Consider the following 14,205-nt stretch of genomic DNA (forward strand, 5'->3'; position numbering starts at 1 on the left):
TTCAGGTTATGAAGTGATTATGTACAATTTGCAAATCTCTAGTGTCCCTAACTTCTGCATTATCTTACATCATGCTACATTATACCTAACTCTACAGACCAGAGACCTGTGCCTCTTTTTTGAGTGGCAATAGCAAAGGTGGCTCTTAAATCATCAGATTGTGAACATCACAGTCCCAGGAAATGGTCCAAGGAAACAAAGGGTGTTTTTTTTTTTTTTGTTTGTAGTTTTTGATGGGTTCTTCCATTTTAACTACAAATGCGGACAATGGAAACTAGACTGTAAAGTAGATCATTATAAAATGTATCTGGCAAACTTCTTTTTTTTTTTTTGAGACAGAGTTCTACTCTGTCACCCAGGTTGGAGTGCAGTGGCACCATCTCGGCTCACTACAAAGCTCTGCCTTCCGGGTTCATGCCATTCTCCTTATCTGGCAGACTTCTAAGATGTGCCCCCACCCTGCCCGCCCTACCCCATGGTCCCCACCTCCTGGTATTCACACCCTTGTGTAAACACCTCCTTTTGTGTAAGAACTGAATCTGGTGACTTTATTGTAATGAATAGAAGATGGCAAAAAGATGGGATGTCACGTCTGTGATTAGGTAGCAAAAGACTGTGACTTCCATCTTGCTAGCACTGTCTTGTCCTCTCACTTGCTCATTCTGTTGAAGCTGGCAGCATGTTGTGAGATGCTCTATGGGGTGACAAGGAACTAAGGGAGGCCTCAGCCAACAGTGTGTGAGGCACTGAGGCCTCAATCTGAAAATCCCTAAAAGCCTGAATGAGTGAGTTAGGAAGTAGATCCTCTTGACTTGAGTCTTGAGACAGCTGTAGCTCCCTGAAAGATCCAGAGACAGAGGACCCACTCACATTGTACCTGGATTCCTGACCCACGAAACTGGGAGATAATAAATGTTGTTATATGCCACTAAAATTTGGGGTAACTTGTTCTTTAACAATACAGAATGTAAATCTTCTATTGGAATAACAGCAAAAATATTTTTGGCCAAAGCCTCAAACTGAGCATAGAAAAGGGGGTAATTTAATCCAATCATTCAGAGGTTCTCAGTGCCATTCAGTGAAAAAAATAATTAAATATATGTAGCTCCAATAAATATTGGTTAAACTGGGCAGAACTCAGAAGCAAAGGGCCACTAAAATTCAGGTGTTCATTGCGTAGTAACGTAACAGTAGCAATGAACAAAAGTGAATACCAGACACTGCACTAAGATCAAGAGTCCTGTGATAACAACACTTACTAGCCATCAAATATTTTGGGGTCTGAGTTTTGAGGAACTCCAGGATTTAACCGAGGAGAATGAGTAGGCAGAGAGACAACAGCAGAGATGCAGAGAGTAACTAGGTATCATGGAAGCCGAAAGAAGACAATGTTAATAGTGAAAATTTGCCCCATAGAGTTAACAAGAGTGCTTGAGCTTGCCTTGCAAGAAGACAGATGAAGAAACAGCTTGTTATAATTCGCTCTGCTTGCAACAAAACTGGCTGACTGGCTGAAACTGGCTGGAACCAATAAGGCTGACTGGAGTCAGAATAGCACAGAATAGACTTGCTCCCCTGAAGGGTGACGTTTTGATGTCACAGCCTGAATTTCCACGTCATGTTTCAGACCAGTTCCCCATGAATTTGCAAAGGCAACCCACGGAAAAGCACGAAGGGACAACTGCGCATGCTCAAGGGACTTTCAAAACTTCCCATTCCTTTCTGCCAATCACTAACCAACCCTGAAGCCCCTCCCCCAAAATCTCTCTTAAATATACTGCTTTAAGGCTGGTACAGGGCAACGGATTTGAGCTGGACTCCTGCCTCCTTGCTTGGCCGCCTTGCAATAAACCTTTCTCTCTACAAAATCCAGTGCTTCAGTGTTTTGGCTGCAATTGTGTGCAGGCAAATGAACCCAGTTTGGTTGATAACAGTAATTGTCAATAGTATCAGAGTCTGCTGAAGTCAAATAAGGTGGAGATAACAAAGGGCTTATGGAATTCCTGCTCTTCTGCTTACTGGTGACTTTAGCACTGGTTGTAGGGGGTCACAGCAGAGAAACAACTCAAGCCAGTTGAGGGATTAGTGGAACAAAGGAAACGGGGAGACATTGAGTATAGACAACTACTAAGTATTTCCAAAAGGTATTACAAAATTGGAAAACATTAGAAGAGGAAATACTGAAAAACAGAGTGAGCATACAATATAAAAGTTGCTTATGTGTTGAAATACACTGTCAACTCAGGATGAGGGATATGAAGAAAGCAGATGCAATATGAGCCTTGATACAAAGTCCTGCAAACCTTTAAAATGAAAATCCTTTGGATGCCTGACCTTCAGGTGTTACATTATCAAAGGACAAAAGTGTTTATGCCTTTTTAAAAAGGAAAATGTATTAGAGGATTATCCAAAGACTTGGCCACATACAATTCTTATCTGCAAAAAACTAAGTTATATGTTGAAAACAAGTAATCAGGTAATATCCCTGTGTCCAAAGAGACAGAAAAAACACAATACACTTAACATTTCCGGAAGAGTAGAAAAAAAGCCATTTTCTCTTGGAACTTTGGGTTTGCTTCCTTTCATAGAAAGGGAAAAAGGTGAAATTTGATCTTTAAGAAGTTCATGAAAGCTTTCAGAGCTGAGAAAAGACAGAGTGGGGGTTAGTGAGGGAAGTAGATGCTGGGTAAAAATGGATAATTAAGCTTTACAAAAGGTCAAGCACTGCAAAAGACGGCAAGAAAGATGCATTCTATGGTTGAATGTATCAAATTCACTTGAGAAGATGTACATCTTTGCTTTGGTGAATGTTTCAGTATTAAAAAAGACATATTACAAAATGGCTATTCTTACAAAAGGAATAAACTTTTTTCTTTGAAGCTTGATGCAACAAATACAAACAAAGCACAAAAAATATGCTTTGAAGTGTGCTAACACATCAAGATTGTACTGAGAAAAGCACCTTTTCTCTGTTTAGGAACAATCTCACTAATTCCACACCACAATATGTTAATTAAAGAATCCCAGGTAGCAATCATGGAATATTTCTTCTCATGACAGATGAAGAATACAAATATTCTGAAGATTGAAATTGCATAAACAAAATGAAGAGGTATTTTGTCCATTTTCTGGCAGTGCAAACTTAAAGTGAATGCAGATGAATGAGCTGGCAATAAAATGACACTATTAACCATCTGAAGATTAGGCTCATTACCTAAGAAGGCAAAGCATCAATTTGTGGCATTATAACACTCTGTTTGTGCTGCTGAACATGCATCTGGATGTTTTTATATACTCTCTACTAATTTGTGTGCATAGTAAGCTCTTCCATCAGCCTCTCGATAGAAGCTTAATTTTGTATTGTTTCTATTATATTATTTTCTCTAATGAGAATAATAATATTCTGTATTAGAAATAAACACTTCATTTATTCTCCAAATAATTCTAGGTTCAGTTTCTCTTGTTTTGCATTATCAAATGGTGTGTACAGGATTATAGGTATATCTTAAAATTGAGGTGCTCTGATTAAAAATATACATTTGAATGACATGTGAGGAAAATATTCATTCACTCACTCACTCACTCACTCATTCATTTTTAAAAGAATGTCCATGTACTGGGTTAAGCATCATGGGAAATTCAAGGATGTTGCACTGTCTCTGCCCTCAGGATGTTTATAACATAGAAGTGGCTGAATGTTGTTAGTACCTTCTGATAGGAACAAGCACAGGGCCATAAAATCTCAGAGGAAAGGGAGGGTCAGTGTATTCTCTCATACCACAAGTATTTCTTGAGTACCTACTATGTGACAGATGCTATTGTAGGGGCTGGATATATAGAAAAGAGAATAAGACAGTCAAGGTCCCTGACCTCATGGATCTTGCTTCCTGAGGGTGAGATGGAAAATAATGAAGAAAAAAAGCAAATAAATAATATAACTTCAGATTGCTCTAAGTGGTGTAAAGAAAAAATAAAGCAGAGCAATAGCAAGGACAGTGATGATAAGGGAAGGATGTGAATTTTAGCTCACGAAGGCCCCTGTGAAGATGTTACATCCGAGTAGAGATTTGACAATGTATAGGAGCAAGTGTATGAAGTTCTGAAGGAAGGGCTTTCCAGGTAGTAGGACCTTTGTAGGACAGGATAAAGACTTTATTCTAAGTGGGAAGAAAATTCATTGGGGAATTGAAGCAGGGTATAGCATGATCTGATTTATGTTTTAGAAGGATCATTCCAGATACTGTATAGAAATTCAATTATAGAGGGGTAAGAAGGTAACCTGGACAGAGGTTAGACATATGTGAATAGTCCAGGCTGGAGGAGACCAATGAGAACTTGATTCATGTAGTCTAACCAAGGATGACAGATTAGAATGCACTGTGGTAGTTCATCTAGATAGAGGCGGTTGGTGAGAACTAGGTTGATAATTACTTAGATGGTAAGGAGTGGTTCCATTTTGAAGGAAGTTGCACAAATTAAGTGACATGATATGATAATATCTGAGTTGAACTTTAAATGAAGGGCAGCATGTGACAAAGCAGGTAGTCATTCATTGATTAATTGAGTGCTTATCTATTTTTATGAACCAGGCACTGTGCTAGGTGCTAGAGATACAGCAGTACAGAAGCCATTGCTGAAAGTGAGAACAAAACTTGCTGAGAAGGTAATATTTTAAGTAAACATACACAAGCAGAGAGGTGAACAATATTCTCATAGGAATTACTTCCAGAATTGGTTCTAAGGACGTTTTATTCTTTTCCATTTAGTGCAGAAAATTATGTGATTAAACTCCTTTGTATATTTGGCTCAGTGAATTTGCAAAAGGAGTAAGTGTCTTATCAGTAGAAATTCAATTCACTGTCAGTTGGGAAATTTCATCAGATAATTTCCTTGGAAATAGTGTTTAATATTTACTTTTCCCACTCTGGGAAGGAGAAAGTATAGCCTCTCTAGAAAGAACAAGAGGATAAGAGAGTACAAAACCTAGGACAAGCTCAAATATCCAGGTGCCTTTATTACAGTTCATCTACCACCTGCCTCAAATCTGCCCCACAGTCTTTTTGCAAACAGATGACCCAACTTCAACTTTCCTTCCTTCTAATCCCACTTGTACACTGCCTCCAGAATTAATTGGCCTAAAGTAGTCCAGTCATGTCCATTCCCCAGTGCCTACAGAATAAATTTCAAATTCCTCAGCCTGACACACACTGACCCAACCTACTTTTTCTGCTTTATCTCTGACTACACACTCCTCAATTGTTTTAATCACCTTGAATTTTCTTCCTCTTTTTAAAATTATTTTTTGAATTGTGTGAATATTTTATGAAATACACATAACATAAAACTTACCATCATCACCATTTTTAGGTGTATGGTTCAGTGGCATGAAGTACATTTGCATTGTTGTGCAAATCCCATTGGATTTTAAATGTCTATTTCCCTAATACTTCCAGCAATTTGTTGTCTGAATCATATTTGTTTTTATATGGTTCCTGGGGTCTCCTGAAATGCCTTTTCCCATCCAAGTACTAACCAGACCCAAACCTGCTTAGCTTCTGAGATCAGACGAGATCAGGCATGTTCAGGTTGGTATGGCCATAGACCTGAAATGCATTTTCCTTTCCTTATCAATTAAAATCCCACATATCTGAAAGATTCATGCTCAGATTTTGCCTCTTCCTTTAGGCAACTTTGACACCTTATCTGGAAACAGGAGGTCAACTCTGTTGCTAGGTAACACATTGCTTACAGTAAAAATGATGCCTGGTTGGTAAATTGCATCTGGACTAGGAGGGCCTATACATGAACTATAAATACATGATGGGGATGTGATACTTTAGACTTCCCTGAGTAATGACTCTTGTAATTAGTCAGGTCCCTTATAGGGACCACGGAGGATAAGTCTATGGAGTTGTTACAGGAGATATTGCCTCTTATGGGGCAGGAGGCTTTGGAGCCAGGGCCATTCCTGTACCCACCCAGTATGAATCTAGTCTTCTTGAACCTGAGCTGCCACCTGGGGGGCCAGAACTGATATTTGTACTGATATTAGGACTCTCACTGAAGAGAAAATCTGAAGCTTTCCCTGATGGCTAGCAGTGTTTTCTGTATTACATTTTTCTAGGTAAATCTCAAGCTAAGTGCTCATGCCTGTAATCCCAGAAGTCTCGGAGGCTGAGGTGGGTGGATCACCTGAAGTCAGGAGTTCAAGACCAGCTGGCCAACATGGCAAAATCCCATCTCTACTAAAAATACAAAAAAACAAACAACAACAACAAAAAAGACAAATCAGCCAGGCGTGGTGGCATGCACCCGTAACCCCAGCTACTCAGGAAGATGAAGCAGGAGAATTGCTTGAACCTGGGAGGTGGAAGTTGCAGTGAGCCTAGATCATACCATTGCATGCCGGTCTAGGTGACAGAGAGAGACCTTGTCTCAAAACAAAAAAACAATAAAACCTCAAGCCAAGTGTGGCCCATAGTAGTCTCGTAAATCTGAATGTGCAGTTGGACCTAAGAAGACCTGCTCTTGAGGTTGCATCAATATGTGGAAATATTGTACTAAATACAAACACTCCTTGCATGCCTGGACTCAAAATCACTGGGAACCGTACACAGGACTAGGACAACAAAAGCATTGCTCACCTTTGGAAGGAGCTGGATTGCCTGTAGAATTCTTTGTCGGTGCCCAGAATTAAGGATTCCAATTTCCAACAAATCCTGATCTTCCATAACATTGCTTCCCTGAAACAAAACAGAAATGTTACAAGTTAAATCAAGTATTTACAGTGTGGATAAATAACAAGGATTTATTCAATACACAGAAAACCAACGAGTGACCTGATTTTTATGAACAAAGACATAGAGTCATTCTTCCGTGATGGTGAGGGCAGAGTTGGTCACCTTGTTACTGATGTGAAGGCTAGGAGAAAGCTTTCCTCCCCTCACAAATATCTATTGTGGCTTACGTCCACGTTCGGTTATCTGTATTGGAGATTCATTCCTGTGACTTCAAACTTTGTTTCTGTAAAAATGTGAATGCTTCTGGTAAGAGTTGCCATTTAGGATTATCAGTGACTTACACATTGATGTGAATGAATCATTTTTCCCCTCTTGACAACAGATTTTGTGAGGAGGGCTGATAGAAAAATTGACATATATTAGGCAGGTTAAAAGTGAGAATTAATACTTAATTTCAAAATACTGAATCACAATAGCAAACACATAGAATCAACCTAAATGCCCATCAGTGACAGACTGGATAAAGAAAATGTGGCAAACATACACCATGGAATACTGTGCAGCCATAGAAAAGAATGAGATCATGTCTTTTGCAGGGACATGGAGGGAGCTGGAGGTCATTAACCTTAGCAAACTAATGCAGGAACAGAAAACCAAACACCACACATTCTCGCTTATAAGTGGGAGCTAAATGATGAGAACACATGGACATAGAGGGGAACAATACATGCTGGGACCTGTTGGAGGGTGGAGGATGGAGGAGGGAGAAGATCAGGAAAAATAACGAATCAGTACTAGGCTTGATACCTGGGTGATGAAACAATCTGTACAACAAAGCCCCATGACACAAGTTTACCTATGTAACAAACTGCACGTGTACTCTTGAACGTAAAATAAAAGTTAAAAAAATTATTGAATACCAGACACCAGATCATGATATGAAGATAGAATGATGAATAAGATGCAGGGCCCTGCCCACAACTGCCTTTATTCCTTCCAGTCCAGTGATGGAAAGGGACTGTTCAAAGGCAGTTAGGTAGGATGCTGAGACTGTGCTATGACGATGACACTTGCTTGGGAGTCCAGAGGGAATCTAGGATATTTTTTCAGAGAAAAGGACATCTAATCAGATACAGGAAAAATGGGTGGTTAGAGCATAGCACCTAAAAGAGGAAGGACAATGGGGAAATTATGTGCAAAGACCTGTGAGTAAGAAGGAATGTAGTATACTTGGAAGCATTATGTTCTGGGATAATATGGAGAGAGGAGCAAATGGTAAGGCTGGACAAGTAAGCAGAGGGCAGACCATACAGATACTGCATGCCATGCTGAGGGCTTCAGACTTCATCTTGACCATAATGGGAAGCCATGGACAGCTTTCAAGAAAAAGTGTTACATGCTGAGATTCCAAATTTAGAAAGATTATTTTGATTTCTGGGGCTGGGCCTCAGTTTCCCTACCTATAAAATGATACAGTTGAGCCCACAATGTCCAAGGACCAATTAGTCCTAAAATTATCAGATTTCAATGGTTATTTTAAACCTGTGATTAATATTTGAATGCAGAAGTTTACAGATTGCTCATTTTATCCCTAGATTTTAATCTTTCACAGTTTGTAAGATAGAGTTTCTCTTTAAATTGAGGCATCTATAGAAGTTCAAGAATTCAGATCACTATTTTTTTTTGACAAATCAAACTCTGTCCTACTTATGTGTAACACAAAAACACAAGAATAGAAACGACAGAATATCTATTTATTTAGAATGATGAGTACCATTAGACACGCAAAGCAAAGGAGAATGAATTGGAAAAGCGTGATTCTGGGGCATGAAGACCACTGCGGTTGTTCTCTAGAGGCAATGTGGGCGTAGACTAACGTAGTAGTCATAGGAGCAAAAAGAAGCAGGTGGATTTGAAAACTATCAGGAAGTTTGACTTGGAGATTGAACATGTGGAATGATGGAGAAATGTGGAACACGTACCGAATCAAGGCTTGGGCAGTGAGGGGAAATTGATGCATTTTCCTGTCATAATAAAGGAGGAAGAACAGCCCTAGTGGGGTGCAAAGTGAGACTAATGTCTTTCCCTGGACAGGGACAGAATAGATGCATGTAAACAACTTAATAATATCAGACTATGTTATAAATGGATAACTGGCTGTTCTTAGAAGGATTAAAGTCACTGGAATGGCGCCACAGCTAGGGATTTAAAATGGGCATTCACTGGACAAAAACATTCCACCTACTCATAGTGTCATTCCTATGCTTAAGCAACACCAGCCATCTCGGAGGAAGCAGAATGATCCAGGTATTCAGCAGCATGATAATGAAAAGCCTAATGAAAAACAAATAAAGCCAGTCTTGGCAACATGCCTTAGGAAATATTGCTCTCAAGAAATTACTCAGTGCACAAAACAGAGCATGGCTGAGAATACAAATGACTTCATTTTGAGAAAGTGTTATTATTTCCAGAAATGGACTAGTATGACATGAGCGAGATATGTGATACCATTCTGACTTTTACTCTTTGAGGAGTTACCTGGCCCTTAAGAAAAAATCTTTGGCCATCTTTGTGTTAGAACATTACCAGGTTTTCCAGGTCCTAACTTACCAACCCACAACTTCAGCCCATGTAGAATAGAGTAAATGCTTTCTTTGCATAAACAGAAAGCATATGAATATCCCATAGTGTGCATAGCTACTATCTCTAGGTAATCCTGACAACTGGATTTCAGTGTTTGAATGCTGAAAAATTTTGGAAAATTAAAGTCTTAAGACCACTGTTCTTCCTGTACACCTCCAATATGCTATTTTCTGTATCTTCAGTAAGAGAGGAGACTTTTTGAAGAATTATAAGGAAGTTAGACATTTTTAAAGAAGGTGTTGAGTACATAAGAACATCTTTTTCAGTCAAATTTCGTAGCCTATAGGATAATTATCAAACATTTTTGAAAAATGAACCAAAATCATGGGAAGCACAAGAAAAGTAGTAAAAATGTGTCAAAGGGAAAATGGCACTAATTGGGAAATGGAAAGGAAAGGATTTACTGTCCCCAGTGAGGCATACTGTTAGAAATTTTCTATTTTATCTTTTTCTATAATACATAGGGATGCCAAAAATATCCTAGTACATCATTCAGCCAGCCTTTTGTCCAAACAATAGGGGACTTGGAGTCTGCAGAACTGGGTTCGGATCATGGCGGGGCAAACTTTGCTAAGTCATATATTCTTTGTAGGCTTCCTGGTCCTCACCCATCAAATGAAGCAGTTTAATGAATATGTATTCAGTTTCAAAATGCTATGATTTCAGCCTTGTTTATCTTTTGGTTGGTATCATTATATAGAAATATAGATTGTCTATTTTGAAATTATGTTTCAGTGTTTCAGAATTGTAACCTAAAATTAGCTTTAAGAAGTGACTAAATTCAAGAATATATTTTTTTTGACAAATCAATCTTGGTACGATGGACTTATAAAATTTCGTATTAAAGGAAATTATAGGATAACCTATTTTTGTAGTAGTACAGATTCTTATAGCTTTTCAGGGAAAAACAAAATGTTTCAAACCTTATAACTATGTAACCATTTCTTTGGCATCTGGGTGCAGTTGTGCCATCAAAGACAATAAACATTCCCATTCTTCCTAGGGAGCTGGAATTAATTCCCACTTTATCGCTTGCCTTTCCTAAATGTTAGGGAATCTCAGTTTAACTTTTTTTTTTTTTTTTTTTTTTTTTTTTTGAGATGGAGTTTCGCTGTTGTTGCCCAGGCTGGAGTGCAATGGCACGATCCTGGCTCACTGTAACCTCCGCCTCCTGTGTTCAAGCGATTCTCATGCCGCAGCCTCCCAAGTAGCTGGGATTACAGACATCCGTCACCATGTCCAGCTAATTTTTGTATTTTTAATAGAGACAGGGTTTCATTATGTTGGCCAGGCTGGTCTCGAACTCCTGACCTCAGGTGATCCATCTGCCTTGGCCTCCCAAAGTGCTGGGATTACAGGCGTGAGCAACCGCTCATTTTTCTCAATAAAAACTGAACACAACTCTAGCTTTCTTCCTCCTCCATTGATTTTTTTTTTTTCACATAACTACTAGGTCAATGATTTGGGGGCAGAGCTCCGTCATGTCCATCTTCTGTTTAGTCATCTACTACTTTGCACTCTCAGTCTCCTCTCCTACCCAGTACACTCTGGTCCCACTTTTTCATCTCCCATTTTACTCCTCAACCCACCAGAATAAGCTGTTCCCCCCCCATCAACTCCATAGCACTTCTCTATCAAATGTTAAGAATGACTTCTCAATGGCCAAATATAGTTGATTCTTTTAAATCTTGATTTCAAGAATTTACTTGCCACATGTAGGTGATGGCCACCATGTTGGACAACAAAGATATAGAACGTTGCCATCACTGTAGAATGTTCCATTAGACAGTGCCACTCTACACTTACAGACATTGAAACTTTAGTCAAATCACAAAAATGGGGCAGTAGCAGGGAATCAAATCAGGGACTCAAAAATACTCGTGAGTTTTTCTCAGATGTAATTATTCATGTGCCTCTTAGTCAAAGTTCATGAACATTAAGTTTAGGATCTTTAGCAAATTCTCTTCTAATTTTTCAGTCACCAAAAGAAATTAGAAGGTTGTTCTACTTTCAGCGACATTTGTTTACGGTAGGGCTATAAATCTATGCTATGACAATGAAAAGTCCAATCACTAAATTATTTGACTTTCTTAGCACCCACCAATCACCCTGCAGAAGGTGTTTAACAATAATCAATAAATAAAGTTGTTTAGTTAATGACTTTCTAGAATGATCAAAGGCCCAAATGTAGTATTTTTAGAATAGCTGTTCTTTGCCTGTCAAGAAATGTCTAATGCAGGGTGTCTTTATTGATCTCTTAAATCATGGAATGGAAAAAGTCACCTAACGTTTTATGCACTAATAGCTGAAAGTGGAAGTTTCTTTGACCATGGGGAGAATATCTTAGGTATTGAACTTCTTCTGCTGTGATAAACTGTTAGCATGCCCAAATAGAATGAAAAGCAGTGTTTTGTATTTAATGATTCATTAGAAGTAAAACAGCTACTTACCAAAAACATCTCAAAAATGTCTGTACTGATGGTTCTGTCTCTCCACACTCTGCATTTGAAATTTCTCCTAGTTTTATAAACTTAATATTATATTTATTCATTTAGCAAGCTTTCCTTCATATTATATATTATAGAAAATGTTAGGAAAACATATTTAAGGACCACAGGGAACTGGCTTATTCTTAATATAAACTTGAGTTGGATAAAGTTATTTATTCTCTTCCTTCAACCAGTCCAAGACTAAAAAAATCAAGAGGATAACTGTTGACTGGGGAAACTTGCCTTTGCTCTATAATTAGCTAAATTAGATTCTTCTCCACAATTTATGTGACCTTAAATATTTAAAATAGAATCCCTCTATAATGGAATGACAGCAAGATCTTACAAACTTACACATAGAAAAACATGTACTTTAGTTTGTTTTTAATATTTAGCCTTTTATAACATAAATAGCATAGTAGCATGAAACTGTACATAATTTTCTTGGAATAACAGTGCTACCTCTCTGCTTCTGTAAGAGCTTTGAGTCAATTTGATATCAATTTACAAGTAAACCCAATGCATGTCTTCTTTGCATGGTTATGATAATGGTTATTGTGATAAATACCAGATTTATTATTCCTCTATCAGTGTTGGAACAAAGCTTTATTTAGCTTATCATACGGAAACATGGGTGACTATAACTGATCGAATAATGGATGATGTGCTTCTTCCAACTTTAACTTCCTCTCTCACACTAATGAAATGACCGTGGAAGAAAATTTTATAGTACACTAAAAAATCCCTCTACCCTAATCCTCCATTTAAACATGTTCTGTCTACTGCAATAAAATTTCCTGCATACAACTTAACTAAATTTTCATGTTTTTAGCTTATGAAGAAAGCTTTCTGAATTCTTCAGACTATGTGGATTATTGATTCAAATAAATATTACATCACTGATCAATAAGACAGCATCTTATATGTGCAAGCTGTGTATTTTGATAAATTATATCTTTTTTTTAAATTTATTTTTTATTGTTATTATACTTTAAGTTCTAGGGTACATGTGCATAACGTGCAGGTTTGTTACATATGTATACTTGTGCCATGTTGGTGTGCTGCACCCATCAACTCATCAGCACCCATCAACTCGTCATTTACATCAGGTATAACTCCCAATGCAGTCCCTCCCCCCTCCCCCTCCCCATGATAGGCCCCGGTGTGTGATGTTCCCCTTCGTGAGTCCAAGTGATCTCATTGTTCAGTTCCCACCTATGAGTGAGAACATGTGGTGTTTGGTTTTCTGTTCTTGTGATAGTTTGCTAAGAATGATGGTTTCCAGTTGCATCCATGTCCCTACAAAGGACACAAACGCATCCTTTTTTATAGCTGCATAGTATTCCATGGTGTATATGTGCCACATTTTCTTAATCCAATCTGTCACTGATGGACCTACCATCAGAGTGAACAGGCAACCTACAGAATGGGAGAAAATTTTTGCAATCTACTCATCTGACAAAGGGCTAATATCCAGAACCTACAAAGAACTCAAACAAATTTACAAGAAAAAAACAAACAACCCCATCAAAAAGTGGGCAAAGGATATGAACAGACATTTCTCAAAAGAAGACATTCATACAGCCAACAGACACATGAAAAAATGCTCATCATCACTGGCCATCAGAGAAATGCAAATCAAAACCACAATGAGATACCATCTCACACCAGTTAGAATGGTGATCATTAAAAAGTCAGGAAACAACAGGTGCTGGAGAGGATGTGGAGAAATAGGAACACTTTTACACTGTTGGTGGGATTGTAAACTAGTTCAACCATTATGGAAAACAGTATGGCGATTCCTCAAGGATCTAGGACTAGATGTACCATATGACCCAGCCATCCCATTACTGGGTATATACCCAAAGGATTATAAATCATGCTGCTATAAAGACACATGCACACGTATGTTTATTGCGGCACTATTCACAATAGCAAAGACTTGGAATCAACCCAAATGTCCATCAGTGATAAATTATACCTTAAGGTTAAGATATAAAGTAGCATTATACATTTAACAGCTACCATGATCACAATGAATTTTCTGTCACCAATGTTTTCTTTATTTTTGAAACCCAATTCCCCTTGAAACATCTGTTGTCAAGCTACAGAGAAAGAGAAGGAATTTAAGTAACCAGGTATTTATTTGTTAAAGTATAGAGCAGGATTTGGTGATATCATAAATTATAACTGTGATTCACTTAAGATGTGTTCATGTAGGTTTTAGAATTATGTGTATTTGTAAAAGACTGCAAAATAATTTATACAGTAATTTGTACTGCCTTTGGTCAAACATTTTATAGCTATGAGAGAAGGAGTCTATTCTTCATTTC

At 38.1% G+C, this 14,205-nt stretch overlaps 1 protein-coding gene across 14 annotated transcripts in view; it reads right to left on the reverse strand.

Annotated features, from left to right (window-relative positions):
* Nucleotides 1–14,205, reverse strand: part of ANKS1B (ankyrin repeat and sterile alpha motif domain containing 1B) — a 1,295,786-nt gene that overhangs the window by 347,879 nt on the left and 933,702 nt on the right. For all 14 annotated transcript variants that reach the window (XM_050749329.1, XM_050749335.1, XM_050749332.1 and 11 more), the window contains one exon: nt 6,645–6,743. In XM_050749329.1, coding sequence (XP_050605286.1) covers nt 6,645–6,743 — 99 coding nt within the window. The remainder of the gene's footprint in view (nt 1–6,644; nt 6,744–14,205) is intronic.

Source organism: Macaca thibetana, chromosome 11 (genome assembly GCF_024542745.1).
Source record: "Macaca thibetana thibetana isolate TM-01 chromosome 11, ASM2454274v1, whole genome shotgun sequence".
Taxonomy (NCBI): domain Eukaryota; kingdom Metazoa; phylum Chordata; class Mammalia; order Primates; family Cercopithecidae; genus Macaca; species Macaca thibetana.